The sequence below is a fragment of the Urocampus carinirostris genome, chromosome 15, assembly GCF_059441175.1.
Source record: "Urocampus carinirostris isolate Australia breed hairy pipefish chromosome 15, RoL_Ucar_1.0, whole genome shotgun sequence".
In the NCBI taxonomy this organism is placed as follows: Eukaryota; Metazoa; Chordata; class Actinopteri; order Syngnathiformes; family Syngnathidae; genus Urocampus; species Urocampus carinirostris.
In genome coordinates this window covers 7718687-7743230 of record NC_142363.1, presented here as the reverse complement: position 1 = coordinate 7743230, position 24544 = coordinate 7718687, and the positions used below count along the sequence as shown (strand labels likewise).

General features: G+C 40.6%; 1 protein-coding gene across 1 annotated transcript in view; it reads left to right on the top strand.

The window, feature by feature from the left end:
• Window positions 1-18968, top strand: part of LOC148351438 (calpain-9-like) — a 33954-nt gene extending 14986 nt beyond the window's left edge. Inside the window, 9 exon segments of the mRNA XM_088354948.1 lie at window positions 1312-1369; window positions 1429-1490; window positions 3546-3614; window positions 5928-6006; window positions 7370-7486; window positions 8874-8926; window positions 9009-9025; window positions 17506-17574; window positions 17660-18968. Coding sequence (XP_088211074.1) covers window positions 1312-1369; window positions 1429-1490; window positions 3546-3614; window positions 5928-6006; window positions 7370-7486; window positions 8874-8926; window positions 9009-9025; window positions 17506-17574; window positions 17660-18431 — 1296 coding nt within the window. The 3' untranslated portion in view covers window positions 18432-18968.
• The last annotated feature ends 5576 nt before the right edge of the window (window positions 18969-24544 follow it).

Sequence of the window (24544 nt, the reverse complement as noted above, 5' to 3'; positions counted from 1 at the left end):
AATTTACGTATATTAAGACTTACAGCAAAATGTTATCAAAATGGAACGGCGGGTCAAACTGGCTTTGCCTTTCAACATTTAGTTGATTGCCAAGTGCACCGATCAACTGCAATGCCTTTACCGCCAATACGTTAAAAACTTCACTCCCTCATTTAGTTAACATGTTGTTGTGACAATATACACAACAGAAAACTGGTTGAATCAAATATACAAAATAATAAAGGACAATTTACTGGACAAAATTCACAAAAAATATTTGACGAAATACTGCGTTCATACTGTATGTCACAAATGTGAGTACAATCCTAACATTTCAGCAGAAATTTCATCATTGTGTTTGGTAGAACAACACTCAAGAAACATTGCTTGGTCTGTGTAAAGCTATTACAGCAGTGTAAATCTATTTAAAGCCTCAAAAGACTCAGAATATGGCCGTCAATAACTAAACCCTTCGCAACAAAAGTGAGTCCTGAAGTGTATGGTCTGAGTACTTGCAGGCTGAGTCCCTACCTCTTTAATCTCTGCAGCAATGCTGACTTCTGCCCCTATCTTTCTTGGATAGCATTTGGACGCTGTGTGTGTGTCCTGATTTTTTTTTTCTAATACTGGAGGATCTTGGCCACTCTATGCTGACCTCCAGGGTGTTGGGAATCATTTTGTAGCCTTGGGCAGTCTTATTAAGTGCCATATTTCCTTTTTTAAGGTCCCTTGAGAGTTCCTTGCCATGGTGTGCCATATTAGGAGTTTCAATGACCAGTATGACAGAGTGAATTTCAAATTAAACACACCTGCCCCCTATTCATACCTGAGACCTAGTGAAAGGAACAAATCACATGGTATTTTGGAGGTAAAAGGGCAAGCAGTGCTTTGTTTGGATATATAGGGCCTTTGGGGCTACTCACTCTTGTTGCCAGGGGTTTGGTTATCGATGACTACATTTTGAGTTTTCTTAAGGGGTAAAAGCAATTACTCTGCTATATAGGACTTATACAAACTTATTTTCATTGTGTCAAAGCGATGTTTCTTCAGTATTGGTCTATTAAACACTGTAACGAAATCTCTGCAGAAATGTGAGGGGTGTGCTCACAATGACATACTGTATAAGAATTCATTGCATTTATGTAATATATTTAGGTCTTACATAATTTATTTTTGTGTTCAATTATTCATATGGCCTATATTTGTTGATGTAAATGTATTATTTGTACATACAGTAGGCTTGGTCCTCCATAGTTCATTTGCCCACTGATGAGAAAACAAGGAGTAGGTTTTGGCCCGTTTTTTTACATTTCTTTCCCATTGTCTTTATAGTATGAAGAGGTGGATGCTGAGGAGCTTCAGAAACTACTAAATGAGAAAATCCTCAAAGGTCTGTTTTTTTTTAAGTGATTTATACTTTTTTTCACAATTGTGTTGTTTTGAATCTAGAGGACTTGAAAACTGGGGGTTTCAGCATTGATGTTTGTCGAAGTATGGTCGCACTGATGGACGTATCCTTTTGGGACTTGTACTATGTGGGTTTTGCTTCTCACATGGGCTATGTAACTGATGCCTAGAAATTTTCTCTAACATTGCATTGCAAAACAATCAGAAGGCACATGCACAGACAAAAACTGCAGTGGTTGGTCACGTCACCTAGAAATCATCAGGACTAGCCGAGAACATTCTCCAGGACACAGTCTAAGGGGGTAGAAGGAGTGGAAAACAGAAAATTAACTAGACCGACAACGTCAAGGAATGGACTGGTGCCAACTTTGCAATAAACCAAACTCAGGTCAGGAACCGCTGGGAGTGGAGAGATGTTGCATCCTTGGTGGTGCCCTAACGTTCCAGGCAGTTAAAGGATCCGTGAACTCTGTTTATTGTTGAGGTTTTGTGAAGTCTAAACTGTAGTAGACACTTGAAAATAAGAAGGGAATATATTGATGGATTTTGAGGACTAGGAAAGGTGCTTTCCAATAAGAGAACTCCAGCCTGTCCCAAATCACTCCCCATTTTATTAAATCTTAAATCAAGGAACAAAAATAGAACAGCCCTAAGGGGTGTGGATATCGTAGGACAGCAACATGATTAGCCGATTGTGTCAATGATGCAATAGTCAAAACAATGAACAGTAGACAAAAAAAGTTAAAACAAGGAACTGACATCCTATACAATCTCATTTGCATTTGTCCAATATTAGAAATAAATCAAATATTTTCCCCCTTTTTAGTTAACAGAAAACAGAAAAGAAAACAATTTGTGGTATGGTAAACCACTGGTTGCAAAAACGTGCAATAAGAACCATACACAGGGTAGGATATCGGGATCATACCAATATTTTATTCATGCAGTCCAATTTATTGAAATTGGATGATTTAATAAAAATTTTCACTTCACAACTGTTATTTAAGGTCAACAAAAACATAGTGCCAGAAAACATACAAAGATTATTCACTCGGAAAGAGGGAAATTATAACTTGAGGGGCTGTGGTGAATTCAAAATCCCAAAGGTGAGAACCACCAGGAGAAGTATGTGTGTGTCTGTGTGTGGAGTCAGACTTTGGAATAATTTGCAAAATGAAATCAAACAATGTCCAAATATCCATGTGTTCAAATTTAAATACAAAAAAGCATTACTGGCGAAATACAGAGATGAAGAAAATGGGATATGACGGAGACTGGAAATACTGCACTTCAAACTATGGCTAACTTGTTGTTATTGTGCTATTATCACATCAGAACTGTTATAAGTATTGTGTTTATTTTTATTGATATTATCACTGGTGCCGCAGTGACATTATGCGCATTATGACGTTGAGGGATGGGTATTGCGAAGATTAGTGTATAAAATATGTGATTATTGTAACTATTATAATTATTGATATCTGACCTATGTAATAAGTATATCCATGAGATTTTGTTGTATTGGACACAAGAGGAGCTATCTATAAAATGTATTTAATAGGGAAGATAAAGGGGTAGGAAAAATAAGCATCTGCTTCTGACTACCCCTTTTCGAACGTGTTGTGTGACATCGTTGTTGACTCATTGTTTTTGTCCTGTTTTTATTTCTATGTTCGAAATAAAGTTTTCATTCATTCATTCATTCAAGTAAGATCAAACTCAGCTAGAGCAGCATGATGCGGAAAAAGTCAGCCCATTTCTTGTACTTGGCCGCCCACCCTTGCAGGGAGAGCAACTGAACCTCACCAATGTGCCAATGTGTGACCCAATGTTCTTAGGCAATTACTGTAAGTCTCCGATTTAATACCTTAGAGACCAAAACTAACAACCCACCTGTATGACTGGCCTTAAGGATCAAACAACTAAACTTATGCTTTTCATAAAACATTTGTAATTCCCTCTGTCTAGCAGGCCCAAAAGATCAGGTCGTCCCCAACACCAATGCATGTATTTTAAAACTGCTCATCGTCATGAAAGATTGCGAGGGTGTTAGAGCCCGTTCCAGGTGACTCCAGGCAGTGGTCCGGGGACATCCCATACTTGTTGAGGTCATTGTTCAGAATTACTCCTTTCATTCCTTAATATGAAAACATTTAAAGACATCAATCACAGGGACGATGAGCAGTGAAGAATTTCTTCGCCTTTGGAAGAAAATGATCAAGTACAAGGTAAATTGATTCGCTGGATACTGGAGCTTTGACCTGAACTATAAACCATCTTAAACTTGGAAAATGTTCCTGTAAGGTAAACATTTGAGTCTTGACTAGACTTGGCCTTTGTATGTAATAGGACTACGACAATGAGCTGACGTTCATCCATTCATTTTCTGCCCCCCTCATCCTTGCTATGGTCGCGGGGATGCTGGTGCCCATCCCATTTATCTTCCGGCAGTGGGCAGTGGGTTGCCAGAAAACTCGCTCATTCACCTATAGGGATAATTTGAATTGGGCAATTACCCTGACATTCAAGTTTTTATAATGTGGGAGGAAACTGGAGGCACGGGGAGAACATGCAATCTTTACACAGGGAGGCTGCAGTAGCTGGAATTGAACCCTGGACCTCCCTGCGGTGAGTCTGCGCTCTAACGACCCAGCCGCCGTTTTAGATGAATATGATTTCTAATAAGGATCACTCATGCGCAACAGTGTTTATGTCTCAAGCGGTAATATACTGAAATGACTGCATCAACAGCATGTACGCATACCAAAACGTCTAAAGTTTGGGAGCATTTCGAACTGGATAAAACGAATAAAAAGACTTCTTGCGAAGTTAGTAAAGCCGACCTTGCTTATCATTGCAGTACCTCGGTGAATTGTCCTAAAGTTAAAAGAAACAGTTTGACTCGCCTCGGTAAGATTTAAATAACATTCAAGCTATTACAGTTTTGATGACTTGCATTGAATATTTTATACGTGTATATTTCACTGTAAAAGACAACTTGAGGGTTATGCCAGTCTATGCTGACAAACATATTTGAGATTAAATCCTTGCAGTCTGAAGAGCAAACGTCAGTTGTTAAAATGTTAAAAAGGACATACGTCAGTTGGTAAAACCTGTTTAGATTCTTTAGGTACTTTTCTTGCAGACTTTGTAGTTCACCTCTTAAAGGACTTCACTAAATGCAGTATTTAAATAGTCGTTAGTTGCATCCCTATAAAGACTGAAACTTAAATTCGTCTTGTGGGTCAAATACCTAAATTCTAAAACATGTGATAGTTCAGGTATTTTGCATAATATCTATATATAGGTCATTGGTATACTCAAAAAATGTCCAAGATAATTTATGTTGAAGACAGTTTGCCATGTCTTTGACTTTCTCAGCTGTGACGTCATGTAAAGAACACTCCATAGCAAGCCAGTCATCATATTGGTTGAGATGTTAATTAGTTGACAAGGTTTTGAGTGTTTCAAGCCAAATTCTGGTAGTTCTTGTGGAGAATGTGGAGAGCTAACAAAGGCCAACCCAACCGGGACGAGGCAGGCTAGCCGGCTGCTTAAAAGGGCTAACCGGAGCCGATTGGCGGGAAACGGGAGGCTGGCCAACCAAAAGCATGCAGTAAGCAGCCGGAATAACGGGGAGCAAACAAAAAAAAAACTCGAACCCAGCCGTAAAAATACCAATATACCATATCACGGCGGGCTAGCCTGCTGCTAAATAGGGCTAACCGGGACCAATCGGCGGAAAAACAGGAGGCTGGCAGACCGAAAACATGCAGTAAGTAGCTAGGCTAGATGGTAACCTACCACAGCAAAAAACTCGAACCCAGCCGGAATAAAATACAATAAGCCCAGCAGACTAGCCAGCTAGCTGACTGCTTATGAGGCTAACCTGGACCAAAAAAAAAACTGGAAGCTAACGGGGAGCTATCTGGACAATAGTATATTAATTGCAAGACACACAGCAAAAAACTCAAAGGAACATGGACAGTCACCCACCTCATAGGAGGCGAAGGCAAAAAAGGATCGCACACTGCACTCGGCGGGGGGTAAACTTACCTCATGCAACTTTTGATGATCAGCACACGACACTCGGACAAAACAGTCAGAAGCCCCCCGTGACGCGGTAAGAAAAAAGGGTTGGTGTCACTCAGAAGAACTTGACATTTAAATACTTTGGTTGGTGGACTTGACTATGTCTTGTAATCCAATAGAGTAAACTTGGTTTTGACTTTAATCCTAAATACTTAGTCTTGACTTACTCTGTGGGTCAGAAACCATATCCTCGATTTGACATGCGAGCGTAGATACATGGACTTTGCTTACATTTGGGGGGCAAACAATTAAACTGACTTCCAATCCACAGACCTGGATTCAATCCTTTTGTATGGGTCCAAGACTTGAGACTTGGATGGTGCCCTAGAGACATGTGCCCATCAGATTTGAAAAAGAAAAAACTGCTTTTTACTTTTGAACATTATCTGACATACTTTGTATTAACAAGATTAATGTTTCTGGTCATGAGTGTTGGGTCTTTCTCCCAGGACCTCTTCTACCACACTGATGTTTCGCAAACTGGAAAACTATCTCTGAGTGAGCTGAGGAATGCAATCGCAGCTTCAGGTAGTCTACCAAATATTTTTATCTCAAGGCACGTTTTTTGAGCAATCAGCAATTCCTTGCAACAGACAAATATTCTGCTGGCATACACACTAAGGAACCCCAAAATGTGTTACTTAGAAATCCAGATTAAAAGCATATGTCCCGCATTTGGCGCCAAAGAAACAGATTTATTGTTAGGGTCTGATTCACATATTTCTACTAGAGGACGCCAACTGGGTTTGAAACTGGGTACACTGTGTCCAATCACGACACAGCTGTCCCCAATTATATTGATGACCTTTTTTCATTTTAATTTCCGCTTTTATTGCTATATCCGCTCTGTTTTTGTGTCCTCTCTCTGGTTTGGACATTTTTTTGGTAGTCTAGTGTCCACTTGTTTGTTTTTTACTTTGTTGCTTGCTTTTCCATTTTGGTCTTTATTTCTAGTTTAAATAATGTTAGATTGGTTTTATTTTTGTTTTTAACCCGTTATTTGTTTGTTACCCTGTTCCTTGCATCTCTGATTCAGGTTTGTAGTTTGTTTCTGGTTTGGATATTGTCAAGTTGGATTTTGTTTTGACAATTTGATTTTTTGTGATCTCTTGTTTGTTATGTTTTTTGTTCCATGTGTTTGCCAACGTCACTCATACAGTACATAACAAGAGCAAAACGGAAGGTTAACAGTAGTATAGTCAATATTTACAACGTACTAACGGTATATAAAACTTTTCACCCACAATCCTCAATTTGAACATTCTATTTGAAAGGCAGTGGCTGTACTGTAGGATTGGTGTGAATGTCAGGTCACTGAAGTTTCCTCTAATTCCCGGGGAATGATAATAAGAGAATGCAATTTGTTCTAGTACTGCAGCAACCACCAATGACAACACAAAAAGATTTCTGTGTTGTAATCTGCCACTATTCTCCACAGTACAGTTCCCGTGGCCAATTGAAAACTCTGACGTGAACAACTCAGAGCAAAACTAAAATCAATGCAGCGGAAAACGCAGTGGCGGGTAATGGATTTACAACTAAGCCTTTGGCTCCATTCCATAAGTTATGTGTTGTTGGCAAACAAACTAGCTCTTATGAGCCAGCTCTTGGAAGTGAAATTTATTTGTGAAAACTCCGGTGGGGGGACGTGATTTTCCCACCTAGCCCCCCGCTGGGCCCCATGCTGTTTATGTGCTGTAGTATTTCAGTCATCAAATAATTCTTTACAAACATGGTCTTGTTACATTACTGATATATTTACTTTTTTTACACTTCAGTCTTTCATACCTTTCTGTACCTTTTTTTTATCACACAGAGGATTTTTCAGTACTTTATAAGACGTTTCACAATTTTTTTTTCTTTACTTTTTCCATACATGTTTTGTGTTCAGGGTTGAAACTGGGCGATGACATGTTGAATCTGATGGCGCTGCGTTATGGTGCTTCCTCTGGACATATGACTCTGGAGAGCTTTCTCTGTCTGATACTTCGCCTGGAATGCATGAATAGTGCGTAAAGTGGACACACACATCAAGGGTGTTGCCACAGTCTCTTGGCGAAGAAGCCTGATGCAGTTGTTTCAGATTATGGTGAAAACAATTTTAACTGAAGGCAGCGGCCCTCACCGTCAACTTTCCTTTTTTTATTCACAGTAGCCATGTCGGAAATGGAGCGGTCTAAACTTTTCATAAAAACACAAGTGAAAGGTGGCCAAAGGGCTACTGCTATCATCTGACAATATGGCGAATATATATTTCTTGCTGTACAAAAATTATTTTATACTGCGGTTAACATTACTGGCAGCCCGTATATTACTACTTTTATAACAGAGGCCGCGGGGCGGAGGAAACTGAAGTGCCCGGGTTAAACCCACACAAGCAGTGGGAAAACATGCAAACTTCACAAAGGAAGGTTTTATCTCATTACCTCAGAACTGTGCCGTGGATGCGCTAACCATACCTAAGACTTATAACATTGGTACATTGGAAAATTTGAAACCTTAAAATTATGGAAAATAGGAAACCTTGAAGGCAGCACGGCGGCGCAGTATTTAGCACGTGCGCGGCACAGTTCTGAGGTCATTTTGTTATTACTGTTAGTGCTGACTTAGACAATTTCAAAATAAGTTAAGTACTCTACTACCTGATGAGCAGAAAAAAAATATGAGGCAAGTGCAGCAGCAGGCCAGGTAAGGAAGGACGTTTTAATACTTTCAGAACTTTTTCATTCTTGTCAATACATTTTTCACTTTGTTACTTATCAGCTTTTAGTACTTTAAGTACTTTTTCATACTTTTCAGCACTTTTAATAAATTTTCTATGGATTTCAGTACTTGTTGATACTCTTCAGTACTCTCCTTTACTTTTGATACTGCAGTACTTCTTAGTACTTTTTTATGCGTTTTTTTTTTTTTGCAGCACACTCGTCAATGAATGCCTCATGGCACACAAGTGTGCCCCGACACAGTGGATGAAAAACACTGGTGTTGTTATGGTCCTCTCTTCTGTTTGGCCAGCAGGATTCAACAGCAGGCCGAGTAGGGAGAATGGCTAAAAGTGTCCTTGTTAGTCACACAGGCAGGCATAATTTAAAGAGTAGGCGAGCGCGGTGGGGTAGAGAAAAGGGCTGGGCTTTTTAGATAATGAAGTGGCGCCTTGAAGAAATTGGTAGACCAGCAAAGTATCAATCCCAGGACATTAGAATCAATCCTATCCAAATACTTGCTTAATATCAATAATATAGATATTTGGATTGATCCCCCCAACCTTAATAGGTAGGGATATATCTCCTTCGTTGATGCCAAAACTACACCCTTCACAGACTCTCATACAAATGCTTTAATGCTAATTCATCCTTTTGAAATCCAGTTGACCTTTTCTCTGTATATTTACACAGAAATCTTCGAAAGATTGTCCGATGGAAACATAATGTCGCTGCAAAAGTCTGAGGTATAGCTCTACAAATGTTGAAAAGTCTGAACTTCATTCATCAAGTGGATTATTTATGGTGAATTTTCATTCTCTCTTGCAGTGGTTGTACATTTCTATGTACACTTAAGACATCGGTGTCAAGAATACGGCCTGCAGGCCGGATCAGCCCCGTCAACGGATTTTATCCAGCTTGAGAAAGCACAGGAGAAAATATGAGCTGCATCACTCAAAACAGTGACCTGCAGTTTTAACGAAGTCCACTAGATGTTGCCCAGGGGTTGAGACTCTTTTTGACCCAAAGAGCCATAAAAGCAAAAATAAAAAAATAAAAAGTTGAGAAAGCCACACCATATATTTTAAGGATTTCGTTATATTTTCCTTCAGCTCAGACTGCACTGAGCGAGAGAGCACGAGGTTGCTTTGCACTGTGTGTAGAAATCCGCCCACCTCTACGGATCTGCCAATCAGATTGCTGGCATTTAGGGTGGGTTTTTTTTTAGTGTTCTCCGTTTTTTATCATTAAGTTTCTCAACAATGCACATACATAGTTGAATGAACTTCCATTTAAAGGATTTAATAGCAACCTACTGCCAAAGCACGGTACGCTGGTACAACAACCTGATTGTAAACTATAGTTAGAAATGTCCCTATATATACTGGACTGAACCATGATTTACCCATACGATTTTTGAACGCTACAGAGAACTGGATAATGATGAATTGTTATCTTCGAGCCTTATGTACTCATTGAGACAGCCATATACGGCTCGCAAGCCATTTGTTCCTGACCCCTGATGTAGCCAAAGCCAGGCAACTATCCCAGAGCAAACCACCCACTTTAGCTGCATTTAGTGACTACCTTTCATCAACCAGAGAACATTTGAAAAAACACACTTCCCGTTAATGCAAATAGCAATTTATCCAAATCTATCTATCTATCTACCTTGGTCATATCCCACAAGTGAGGTGACCGACAGCAAGACAAATACATACAATAACAAAGAAAATCAAAGGAAAAAAATAGCAAAAAACACACACAAAAATTTTGGGACCGTGGCCAACCCAAATGCCCAAACACCCAAACCAGTCGGTCATGCTTTCGTCCCTCCCGATAAAACGGGACACAAGAAAGCGTCCATGTCACTCGGGTCAGGGTGACACAACACACTCTTTGTTCAACAGCAGGGCCCGACAGCTTTCACTGGTTTACCCCTGCCGCATCATACAGGTGCCCTGCCCATCCCTTAGAACGCGCCCAAACATCACACTATCCTTTTACAATACCTCTCCACTCATTCCTATCACCAACAATAGCTCTAGCTTTCACTAGATTTAGAGATCTTTCCTGGAGAAAATGTAGGTTCGATAATCTTTTAAGTCTTCTTTCGTGATTGAATAAGTACATCGGGAGCCAGCCATGAGGGGGAGCCTTTTATTTCGTCATCCCAAAAGAACTCAGAGAACTCCAGACATAACACTGCTCTTATAGCTTCAGTTTGAGCCCAACCCAAAAGGCGGCCCTAGTCCTCAGTAATCAACACGGAAGATGCTGTCGTAACCTTATTAGGACATGTTGTTCGCCTCAGTTTGCTCAGAGAGTCCTTGAAGAAGGGCCTTGCAGGTCTCAACTGTCTTGCCAAGGATCTTCCCGAAATTTCAATGTCAATCATTTCTAAATGTATGTAACTCTATACTACAAATGCAAGTCTGTTTGCCACAACATAATCCCCCCTTTGGGAGTTTATACTCCCACTTTGAATGGAAATTAAAATTGAAAAGGAATACAGAGTAGTGGCAAAGTATTACCAATCATAGATATCAATACACGGACAGAGTTTACGCGAATCGAAAATAAAATAAAATTCTGGCGGTCAGCCTGCTGTGATTATTCTAACTTTCATTGTTCATGTTTCATTTACAAAAACCCCCAACACTCCAAACATCTGACCCATGCACTAACCCCCCCTTCATTTATCTTTATCCGTACATACTGGATTATACACGTAGACCGTCGACGGTTGATCGGTACATGATAAAGGTAAATGAATAATTGAACTGATAAGTGATAACAAATTTTGGTAACAGTCGTCGATACATTTCAAGATGAGTGCATGACTGGATAGTGATACAGTGTACACATAGGCCTTTGGCTTGACCCCCGTGAACAATTTGAAGACCATGCACTGTTGTATTCGTCAACGGGTGTCGTGAAGTCAGATGTTGGAGTGAGTGTTCATCCCAGCAGGCATCACGCTCAGTTTCCATGCAGCCAAAAACCCGGAAGCGACGATGCATCCTGACCATCCTAGACAGCAGCATACTCCCCGGCAGTGTGACATACCAACAAGAGAATCACAATTAGAAAACAACATATTTGTAGCTTTTATTCCTAGCGCTTTTGTGTGTTGTGTGTCAACCGAAATTACTATTAGATATTTCATTTAGTCCAGATCATTGTATGTGTCCATTCCCTCAGATGCTCCATCATCTAGTGTAGGTTTTCCCGACTGTTGATGCCACCAGATAAAAATCATGACGTTCTCCTATTGTACTAAAGGCCTTGTTAGTGTAATAAATAAAACGTCGTTGGTTGTAATAAATTAATAAATGTAATTAATCCAGTCTGCGGTCTCATCCGGAGTTATCCAGATAAATATTGAATATTGAATATTAACACTTGCTTTTTAGCCCATCAGTCCAAATGGGAAATTGACATATAACCATCCCAATTAATTTTACCTTATTCTCATTTTATTTCTTTACCAAACCAACTAAATCTACTATTTTAGCTTCGCCTACTTAATGTGAAATTGACGTGCATTGATCTACAATGATTCATCTTACTCATTTGTATTCGACTCAATGAATTTTTCCTCCATATTCAATGAAAATAAAGAATTTACTCACGCTTTTCCACTACTTTCGTATAACAATGCTTTTCATTTCCAAATTACTCCATTCCAATTCACTCAATTGGATTTTTCCTCGTCTTCACATTCCTTAATTTTCCAATTTTTAACTGATAACCGAAATAGGTTAACTTTTTTTGTTAACATTCTATCCTTTCTTGGTGCTATTCTGGCATTAATTTAATCTAAAGCACCTAAGATAACCAAACATAATTTTTTGAAACTTTTCACTTCTAAATTCATCGTTTTCCAACTGAAAAAACATTTATTTTCCGGGAACTCCATAGGCTCTCGGACGTTACGTTGCACACCCTTAGCTTCAAAACGATTTCCAAAAAAAAAAAAAACGAACGTTTTCGATTCCTAACAAGACGTGCTATTGGTTCTATCTAAAACAATACATTTTAAACCGTCTTACTCTTTAAAAAACGTTTTTCTCGTCTCAATGAGCACTGTATTGTTCCCTTTTTCCTTTTCTCTCTTTTCTCTTTCTTCCTACCCTTCACGCTTTCTTTTCTCTCCTTCTGTCTTTCTATTTCTCTTTGGATTTCTTTCTTCCTCCCCCTTTCTTTTCCCCTTTTTCATGACTTTTTATCTCTTTTGTTTCTCACGCTCTCTCCCTCTCTCCTTTTCCTTCCCTCTTTCTCTTTTATTTCTCTCTCTTTTTCTTTCTCTTGAATCTACCAGTCAGGCCCCCGACAGAATGTTTGTTCTATCGTGTGGCCCCCGAGTTCAAATGACTTTGACACCCTTGCTCTAGGGGCATTTCTCTATTACCGTATTACTGTCGTAGTATTTCTACGGTACTTTCATTCAGCGATTTTAATTTTCACTGTGTGACGTTTTGAGTGTTGAGTGACTTAAAATTCGACTCCCTCCCGCCGTCACTTATGAGTGCTGACGCTCATTTTGTCTGTCATTTTGTCTCAAAATGAAAATGTTAAAAATCCCTACAACTGAAGATACTTACGTATTTACTTTTAGCACAGGCGCTGGGCAATGGAGTAAAAGTGCGCATGTCCTGTTTATAGTTCCTAACACTTACCCAATCAAAATGTTTGAGTTGCTTTGCTACAGCTCCTGAATAAAACGTTCGTTTTGGGTTAAGGTTTTTTTTTCCTGTGAGTTTCTATTAAAAAATGTCTCGATAGTGAACCTAAATTGTTTAATCAGCTTTCTTATAAATTATTTTTAGCAATTTACATCCAAAACAGGGACTGCTGGTGTGACCACGTGACTGTAAACTGGAGTTACTGGAGTTTTCCATAACATGAGCATCACCTAGAGGCAGTGGATATGACACAATAATTAGAAGAAAATAGTGCTTCTTTGGGCACTGTGACTCTCCTTATTTATCCTGTTACGCACTTTTATTTCAGTTGCACTCCACAATGCAGAGACTTCTTGGGGTCAATTTATACACACTGTCCCTTTATAATATTTCGAGTGCATGTTTCTTATGACACCATATTTTTAAAAATTATACTTTACACATTTTCGTCATATCTCACTTTTTTTTTTTTCCTTTTCCTGTAATATTTTAATTTTGGTATTTTAATTTTGGTACTTTCGAGCTTCCATACCTCAGGGCCAGTGAGCCCTTCATGAGGTAAAATGTACTTGTACTTTCCAAATCCTCAACCGTTTTGGCATGTTGTACAGTAGTGTCACACTTAACCGGGCTGCTGTCCCTATGATGCGTCATGGTCTGCAACTGCAGCGTCGCTTTTTGGATCTCCGGCTGCACTTTCGGATCCGCAATTTCCATTCGCCGCTGCGATTTCTCGAGCTCCTGTTGATCTTGCTTGGTCTCGTTGACGGTGGCAGCGTGAGCCGTGGTACCGCGGTTCAGATGGTACCATGTTGAGCTACCCTCGACCTGGACTGCGGCCAGCGTTGCCCTCACGACGGTGTACGGTCCCTCACGCCTCGGATGGTTCCACTTTCGTTGAAACCTTGTTGTAGACGAGATCCCCTGGGACGTCTTTTCAAATGGTTGTTCGACCCTGGACTCTTGTCTCTTAACCAGCCAGTAGATGACAGCCGTCAATTGTCTCATTCAGTCTCTCAGTTCAGTTTGTAGTTGCTCAAGTGGCGGCCCCTTATAGGGACCTCCCAGATGCGGCGCTGGTCTGCCTGTTAGCATTTCATGCGGTGTTAAATGCGTGATCCAATGAGTTTGCATGCGATCACTCATCAGCGCTAACTGTAGCGCATCCCCTCAGTTGAGCCTAGTACTCACAAAGATCTTGTTTATCTTTGATTTTAATTTCCATTTACTCTTTTCCACCATCCCTTGACTTTGTTGATAAACCCCACCGAACCGTTGTTTAATGTGTAGGCTTTGTAAGATGCCCTTCACGACCTTTTGAACGAATGCCGCACCGTTATCCAAGCTTATTTCTGACGGTATGCCAAATCGCGGAATAACTTCTCTAATCAAAAACCTAATTACTGCTTCCGCACCTAGATCTTTTGATGGCACTGCTCCTATTATTCCTATTACTCCTTCCTATTCCTCCTATTATTATTATTCTCTGCACAAATTTCATATGTTGGTTGAGCACTCCGTCTACCGTGGCCTGTAAATACGGAGACCTACACCCTTATTTCTCCAGCTATTTCACACCTCCCCCTTGCATAATATTTTCAAATTGTGCAATTGTATCTGATATAAAGTCAAAGGTATTCCCCTGTTCCCTATTCTCCTTAATAATCCTCCTGATGCTCCTGCATCTGGAGACACATCACCGATTTCCTGGAAAGCAGATTCAAAATACAATTTTAGCAGTATTTCTGTGTTAAAAATAAAATAATTCACAATCCAAACGTATCAATATTCCTCAGATTTGTAAACACTACGTCAATCAACAAGATTCTAGCGTGATTCAATGCAGACTCGCGTTGTTCGTTATCACCGCCCCGTCGACGGCCTTGGCCGTCTGGCTCAGTCCATTGTGACGTTCCACTCGTAATCCGCTGCAGGAATGTGCCATGAGCTTTATCAGTGCCACACTGACCTTGGTGCCCAGTTGTCTACCTCTTTCTCCTCGAAACTGGCTGCAATCAGTTCAGATTGCCCCCTGCTCACTGTTTGAGGACAGCCTGGATGTGCTCCAGTGTCCCCACGACCCTGCTGTAGACAAGCGGCGCAGACAACGGATGAGTGAACATCTTTGTTTGCTCTTTGCTTGTTTTTCTGTCCATCTTCAGCCCTTTTCAACAGTCCGTCTGACTTCTGAATCCTGTTAAATCGGTCATGTTTACAAACTCGGATGTTTAGTCTAGGTTAAATGACCATGAAGACATCACCTTAGCAATTAAATTCTTAAATTTTTCATGGTCTTCCTCAAGATCGAGTAATCTGCTCCTCATTGTCTTTTGAAAATGCTTGCCAAATTGTTTCCTCAATTTACCCAAACTATACTTATCACGTTTATCGGAACAAGATCTCACAAATCAAAAGGCCACACGCAAACGGAGCACTGGACGAATTAAGTAATCCCTCCACTTTTATTTATTTTCCATGACTCCCTTCGTAACGTAAACGACTCAAACATAACGTTACATAAAGTAAAGGAGAGAAAGACGGGGGAAAGCCGGGGGTGGGGTGGGGGTGATCGGAGCGGGAATACACACGGTTGAGCTCAACTCACACAGGGAAAGACGGAGAGTGGTGGGGGTAAGCGGGTTAGCGGTGGGGGCGAGAATAACCCACAAAAAAGACACTCTAACGCACATACAAGACCGTAAAATGTAAAAGAATACACCTGTCAGCGCAAGCCTGACTCATGTCACACACACATTCTTCGTATCGCTTGTTCTATGCGAATATATCTTAATAATACAACATCTGATTACTGCTCATTTTTCTAACGTCGGTATAACCTATCAGATTGTAGAAAATGGCGAGCTTCCATGCACCACACTTTTTCTTAAGTGCAAGGTTACATGTCCGACTCCCAATCATCAATCGACTAGGGAAACACATAAAACATGCCCCGTATTAACCATATATAGATCGTCCACTCTCGAACTGTCACTTCAGCAAATGACGACGTCTCATCACCGTCTTTACACAGATCTCAAGACAATTATAAATCTACAAATACCGACGGCGCTGCACCTTTTATCCAGGTAAATTAGCCTTTTTTCTTTTTCAAGCAGCCATGTCCCACAAAAAACAGGATTCTCTGAGCTCAGAATCCCGTCGGACAAAATTCTCAACTCAGTCTATGTATCTCATCCGTCCGAACTTGGGCCTGACTATAGACGGAAATCCACGTGCACGAATTTTCATATTTTAGCCCTCACGTCACAGGCCCCAATGCACTTTACTTACCCCGACAAGCAAATCGAAAATAAGGAAAGAAAAACCTTGTCCTTACCTCAACCGCTCGTCGGGGCAGCGCTCACGATAAGAAGTCGATTTGAGCCCCAAAAAAAAACACGTTAGGGCGCCATTTAATGTAGGAGAAAATGTAGGTTCGATAATCTTTTAAGTCTTCTTTCGTGATTGAATAAGTACATCGGGAGCCAGCCATGAGGGGGAGCCTTTTATTTCGTCATCCCAAAAGAACTCAGAGAACTCCAGACATAACACTGCTCTTATAGCTTCAGTTTGAGCCCAACCCAAAAGGCGGCCCTAGTCCTCAGTAATCAACACGGAAGATGCTGTCGTAACCTTATTAGGACATGTTGTTCGCCTCAGTTTGCTCAGAGAGTCCTTGAAGAAGGGCCTTGCAGGTCTCAACTGTCTTGCCAAGGATCTTCCTGAAATTTCAATGTCAATCATTTCTAAATGTATGTAACTCTATACTACAAATGCAAGTCTGTTTGCCACAACACAGTGCACTCATAACACCATCCATCAACGTCAATCCTGGCCTTCCTCTTGGTCTCCTTTCATTGACTTCTGCTCTGGAGATCCAACTTCAACATTTGCCCCTCATCCAAACCAACCGAGTACTCTCTTATCCACACGCTTCCTCAGTTCCATGACTACTCCAGTTCTGTCTCTCACAATTTCATTTCTAACTTCCAACTTCAGAGGCCACAACCTGGCAGCTGTTGAGGCTGAGGCTTCACTAGCTGAGGACCTTAATCAGTTCTTCGCTCGCTTTGAAGCTGGTAGGCCACAAACAGCCACATCACACCTACCAACAACCAGCAGCAACTCTCTCACATTTCAGGAGCACGAAGTTAGGCGTGCGCTGAATACCATAAACCCCAGGAAGGCAACTGGCCCGGATGGAGTACCAGGGAGGGTACTCAGGGACTGTTCCAATCCGCTGGCTGGGGTCTTCACCACCATCTTCAACCGGTCCCTGTCACAGGCGACCGTCCCACCTTGCCTCAAAACCTCCACCATCATTCCCATCCCCAAAAAGTCAGCAGTGGAAAGCCTCAACGACTACAGGCCTGTAGCTCTTACGCCTGTGGTCATGAAGTGCTTCGAGAGGTTAGTGTCCCGGCACATCAAAAACTCCCTGCCACTCACACTGGACCCCCACCAGTTTGCCTACAGGGCAAACCGCTCCACTGACGACGCCATAAACACAGCACTTCACACCGTGCTGAAACACCTGGACCACCGGGGGAGCTACGTCAGAATGCTCTTTCTGGACTTCAGCTCAGCCTTCAACACCATTATCCCGGAGATCCTGGTGGAGAAACTTGCACACCTAGGACTCTCTCCCTCCATCTGCCACTGGATAATGGACTTCCTCTCCAACCGCCCACAGTCGGTGAAACTCGGTACCCATGTCTCTCCCACCCTAACACTGAACACTGGCTCCCCCCAAGGTTGTGCACTGAGCCCCCTGCTTTTCACCCTCTACAGCTCCGACTGCTCACCGACCCACCCCACAAATACTATAATTAAGTTCGCTGACGATACCACCTTGATCGGCCTCATCTCTGAAGGGGACGAGGCGGCATACAGGGATGAGGTGGAGTCACTTTCAACGTGGTGTTCGGAAAACCACCTCATATTGAACACCACAAAAACAAAAGAACTGATTCTGGATTTCAGAAGGAATGGCAGGAATCCAGCACCACTCACCATAAAAGGAGACTGTGTAGAGAGAGTCCACTCTTTCAAATTTCTGGGTGTGCACATATCCGACGACCTCTCCTGGTCTGCAAACACCAGAGCGGTGGTAGGGAAGGCCCAGCAGCGACTGCACTTCCTGAGATTGCTCAGGAAAAATAACCTAAAACAGCAGCTGCAGGTGTCCTTCTACAAAGCCACAGTGGAGAGCATCCTAACATACTGCATCACGGTGTGGTATGCTGGGTGCACAGCAGCAGACAGGAAAAAGCTCCAGAGGATCATCAAAACAGCCCAGAGAATCGTCGGCTGCTCTCTGCCCAGTCTGGAGGACATTGCCTGCTCTCGCTACCTCAGCAGAGCAGAAAACATCATCATGGACTTTTCTCACCCCGGCCACCACCTCTTCGACCTGCTGCCTTCCGGCAAGCGCTACAGGTCACACAAAGCAAAAACAAACAGACTCAGAGACAGCTTCTTCCCCACAGCCATTACCACCCTAAACAGACACCGCACAAAAAAACTGAAAACTGTTGCAAAAAACTACCTCACACGAATGTAAAATGGTACTCACGTACATGCTGTCTGCACTATGTTTGTTCACTGCTCAAAACAGACACAGCACAAAAAACCTGAAAACTTGTGCCAACACTACCTCATACGAATATAATGGTACTAATGTCTATGTTCTTGCACATGTCGACTGCACTACGTTTACTGCTCACCTTGCACAATGTCTGACCATTTCCTTTTTTCTGCACTATGTTGTCTATGTTTGCACCAATGCATATGCTGACTATTTTTTGCACTATGATGACTTTGCACCAAATGCAATATTGCACAACCCTTACGATACCAACGGTATCACGACAACACTGTATGTAACATCCCACATGCCGACATTTCTTGTGTAAATACCATGTCAATGATAACTATAGCCTTATCCCCCTTGTTTTATAACCTTATCTTCTCTGTTCCTTTATCTTCTTGGCTCATACCTCACTGTGAATGTGTAAAACTGGAGTGTCATGCCCAATTTCGTTGTCACAATATGTTAACCCATTTTGTAACAATGACAATAAAGGTATATTCTATTCTATTCTATTCTAAATCTATGCAATCTTGTCACTCCTAAGGGCCCGGTCACACAGCCTTTCACGGGCGTATCGAGGCTGAATCACGGCCAGAAATTTCTGCCTGTGAAGCAGACGCTGTTGGACGCTTTGAGATCGCCATACAGACGAGATACAGCCGTGCTTTACACGCGGTCGGAAATTCACACGCGGTAGGCCGCGCCAAAAAGTTTTGCGCTGCTCAAAACTTTAGACCACGTGTAACCGCGGGCGGCACACGTGGTTCACACGAGGTAATGACGCGGTACAGACACGGAACGAAATTTTAGCGGGTAATCGTGGGTGGAGCACGGTCATAGCACGTTTGTTCTGCGCCTGTATCGCAGTGTTATCACGTGAATTAGCGTGTGTAACGTGTGTGACGGTCAAACGCCTTTCTCCGCGTATATACAGCGCGATTTGCCGAGCACACGTCAGTTGAGCTCGAGACGTCAAGGGGTGAACATGGATCCCCGTCACCGTAGTGACCTCGTCTTAATCCATTTTTATTTCTTGACATTTATTTTCATTTCATAACAAGATAATAAAATAAAAATGAAAAACTATTACAATAATAACATATTGGCTTCTTCAGTGCCATAGCTGAAATCTTGATCTTCACGGGACTGTGTCTTGAGCGGTTATGATTTTTACAGCCCGGTGTTGTGCCGAGAAATGTGACGAGATTTGCATCCCCTCGCTACTATAACCACTTTTACGTCGTTTTATCTCACTTTTATATCATTTTTCGAGAATGTGATGGCGAAGATATGACCAAAACCACTTCGACTTGCATTTGTTGGGAATGTATACAATTTAAACCATTCTGTCTTTGTATTTGTTGTGAATGTAATCGAACGGTAATGCACACCGTATATAAATCACTTTTGAGAACTGTTATGCACTCTACCATAAAGCTTATTATGCTGAAATAAGCTTTATGGTAGAGTGCATAACAGTTTTAATACAAGCGATTTGAATAGAAAAGGGCAAAATAAACATGTTGCCTGCTCAAAAGTGATTTTCTTTTTATGCCTTTTTACTAGTCTGGCCCCCATAAAAGTGTTTTTCTACCATGTGGCCCTGAGCTAAATGAGTTTGATTTTACTTCTTCTATAATTTACTTCTTCCATATATTTCAGTTCTCAATAATAATTCTAAGTACTACTTTTACGTACTTCTTTACACTCTGTAGTAATTCTTTTCATTTTTACATGGTTTCACTTTTTGATTTCCAATACTCTGTATTACCTTGTCATACTTTTTACTGCTTGTCGGTACTTTTTCCCTACATTTTGTTCTTTTCACACCTTTCAGTACTTTAAATATGTTTTAATACTTTCAGAACTTTTTCTTACTTTTCAGCCCATTTTTTTTTTTGTTTATCTTTCAGTTTTTTTCCTACCTTCTCCCAACTCTTTTAATTTATCCATGCTTTTCATTACTTTTTAGTACCTTCTTTTATTTTTCTGTAATTTTTAAATTTTTGTTTATTCTTTTCTCTACTTTTTATTTTTTTATTTTCTCTTTTCTACACTTTTTAATATTTATTCATATTTTTACTGAGAGTGTGCACCATGTGGCCACTCAGCAAAAATGAGTGCTACACCCATTCTCTATACTTTCAAACGTACTTTTACGCGTGAATTCTAGGTTTAGAAAACCTGGCACTCTATGTGTGCATCTGCGTGCGGGTGTGGTCGTTTTTTGTTTGTGTGGGTGTGTTTATGTGTGCGTACAAATTTTACTTATTGTGCAGATGACAATCATGTGGAATCACACTAATGCTATCAATTATAGGGGGGCAAGTCCAAGTAGCCTAAGGCTATTTGTAGCCTACCATTCACATTGATTTATCCCACAGTTTTTACTTAAAGGGACACTGTGTATTATTTAGTTCTTCAGAGTGTAAAAAAAACGACATTAAAAAACAACATTGATTTTAATAACAAGCAAAAATACTTGAACTATCATATAACGTGCATTTTTTTAAATGCTCAATCAAGAGATTTGTATTCATTTGACCTAACAATGGACTCACTTAGAGGGAGCTGGTATTATTGTCCGACATCTTGCTGTGAAGGGTAGACCCAATAACATTGTCAAATGCTGTGCACAAAATTGAGAAGAAAAGGTGCATTTTGGTCGTTATTTTTTTATTGTAGCATAACTTGGAGGTTGAAAAAGGACCTTATAGCAAGCCGCAGAGGGGAGCAGATTTTCATCTATAAAGGAGTGTGAAGAGCTAAAAGAAAAACAGTCTTTACTTTTTTAGTCTTTATTGTCATTATATGGTTGAACAATGAGATCCCAGTATCTCTATGCAAAGCAACATATAAAAAAAAAAGATTCCTAGGAAAATGAATAATACAATGTAAAGATTAATCAGTGTGATGCCTTTGCTACCACGGTTGTGACCAACCCTGTTCTTATACCAACAAAAATGCAAAGATGGATGTGTCTCATATTCAAAAGGGTGAAGCTCAAAATACAGAAAAAAATAAATTCCAAAATGCGCATCTTGGTCTGCAGAAAAATAGAATAGCAAAGTAAATGCGTCCAAGAACCACCTTAACTACCACTGGGTTTGCGGATAGTATAGCAATAGGGCTGCAACCATTAATCATCGTTGTTGGCAAAAATCGATAATAACCCTACTAACGAACGTAAGTTGAATCTGTTCGTAAGTTGCTTCAGTGCTATATTGTGTATGCATGTAGGTTTATATAAGTATGTTTAAGTCTTGTATAAGTAACCTGTATTGTTTTGTACTAAAGATAAACATTTAATAATTCATTTAATGCTCTATAAAGATAAATAAAGGTAAGTTTAACTTACCTTTGGAAGATGAGCTTCAAGAGTTAGGCGACTTCCTCCTCCGTGGTAGAAAGTGGCCAGAAAAAAGTGATCCAACCATTTTCTCAACCAGATCAAGCTTTCTTATTCCACTTTAATTTTAAAGGAAACGTCTTGCCTCTTCTTTACACTTTACACCAACCATATAGAATGTATATATTGAACAATAAAAACGTTAAAAGTACTAAGTGTGCTAAAGATACAGTACAGTATATGTAGTATGTTTACGCACGAACTAGTTAGAAGAAGTAAATATCTTTTTCGGGGTGGATGAGTGGTGAGCTCTCACAGCGCCACACACTGGTAGTGGCGGAAAGAAGCACTCCAGTATTGTCCTGTACTTGCAAAAAGGTGTGCACAATACAAAATCTAACTCACAACAATGTCCAGATATTTTTCGACATCCTGAAAAAAATATTCGTATCTACCTTTTTTCATAACTCGAATGTTCATAAGTAGGGGAGTGTTTATATTGTTGCCAGAAATTTTTTTCAAACAGTGTAACACATCTCTACATGGATTAAATCTTTGCTGAGAGTCGCTGAGAGTAAAGAATGACAGTGTCAACATCAAACATGTGTACCAAAACGTTTTGTGTTTGGGAGCATCAGCCCAGATACTGTGGATAAAAAGTCAACTTGCAAAGTGTGTAATTGTTCAGTGCCTGCAGTCCCTCCCCTTCTCCAAGAGATAGCGGCATTGCTCGATTTTTCCAGTCACTCTTTCCATTCCCTGGTCCTGGTGCTCCCATTTGTTATTAGCCATCCTCTTCTATAAATAAACCGCTCTCCCACTCTATGTTGCGGAACTGTCTTAGTACTCTGCTCAAGATATTCCCCTTGCCAAGACGAAAGCTTCCTATTCCAAGATTGTTTTTGCCAGGTAAGATATTCTTCGAATATAATAGGACTTTTAACCCTTAAGAGCACGTCCTCAAGTTTCTCTCCCAAGATTCCCCTCCTCGGCAGTCCTGGTTCTACTCTCCTTTCTCAATAGTGAGTCTAATTTTTTTATCGATCACATCCTTTTTTGTTTGTCTCTGCCTGCAATGTACTTGGGTCTCTCTGACATCATTGGCATTATGGTTTGCAAAGCGGGCCTCACGTATCATGGCAGTAACTCCATGACACACGAACATTTAAAAAGCACGTCGGACAGTTTAATGAAACAAATCTGACTCGCCTCAGTAAAATTGAAGTAATATTTAAGCCAATATGGTTTTGAGGACATGCAATGTACATTTCATAAGCGTATATTTTGCTATAAAAGAAAGCTTCAGATTTATGTCAGAGTGTGCCTGACAAACGTAATTTCAATTTGATACATTCTATCTGAAGAACAAAATTCAGTTGTTTAAACAATTGAAACAACCAATATAATTTGTTAAAACCGTTCTATTTTATTTTTTTGCATAACATTAAGTACTTTTGTTACAGACTTTGCAGATGACCACTAAACGTACAGTACGTCACAAAATGCATATCTTTGTTTTTTTTTTTCACTCTTCCAGGAGGAGAGGCAGACCAAAAAATAACGGAGCCGACAACATTAAGGAATGTACTGGTGCCAACGTTGCCACAACCCAAAAATAGGCCAGGAACTGTCAACAGTAGAGAAAGCTTTCCAGATCTGCAACAACCCAGGCGGTTAAGGGCTCCTTGAACTACTGCTAATGAGCCTTTTCTTGGTTTACAGTAGTGGTTCTCAAATAGTGGGGTGGGTCCCCCTTAGGGGAGAGGGCGCAAGGCTCTGTCGTTTGGGGCCTTTTTTTATTTTTCACTTTCCTATATTAAAGTGCAATTGCCCCTCCGGACACTAGGGCTGTGGCTTGGAGTGTTTTGTTTACATTTGGCCTCCACGCAGTACATTTAGCACAGAGTATAAGCATTGAGTGTGAATTGTAGACACAAAGTGTAGCAAGTTCTCAAGTGACCAAATGAAAAAAATATAGTTCACTTATACTGAGACGGGAGAAGAGAGACGGGGTAAAGAGACGAACAAAAGTGTCTTCCGATACCACTTCACTCTGACCTTGGAGGGAGACGAAGCAAAAACTTGTGTGTTTGCTTTGTTAACAGCGGAGAGCTTGAAGCCAAATAAATTAAAGACATTACAACCCAATCACGCTGATAAGTCGCAGTTTTTCTTCATGGACAAATGTGAAGTGTTACCATCAATTTTTTTTTCGTCCCCACAAATTTTATGTGCCCCCACCAAATAAAAACTGTCAGAGGTTTTAGTGTAGCTTTTTGTCTTTACTGACTGAGCACTGTGTGTAATTGGTGTCCTATGAAAGATCTACTTTTCATTGTACCCATTTGTTTGGTTTTAATCATCATTTGCCTCATAAGTATATCTGCTTCATGCTAAATGTAAGAAAAAAAAAGTATCCTCCTGTTCGAATCGTTTGAGTAATCGGTTTAAAGTCGCAGCCCTCATTGCATAACGAGACAGAACAATCAGTTTAACACATAATGCTTGTCTTGACAAGACTTTCTCTGTTTGGCCTGAATTGACCTCCCAAGTAATGGAAGTGAAAGTTGACTTGTTAAGGCATGCAATTTGATTTTTACTTCACAACAATTAATGTAGTTTTAAGTCATTCAACTTTACTATTCTGATCATGTGTGTTTGTTTACAAGAAGAACAAGTTGCGACATAGCCAACAAGTCAGGGCAGTTGGAATATTTCACCAGGCAACAACACG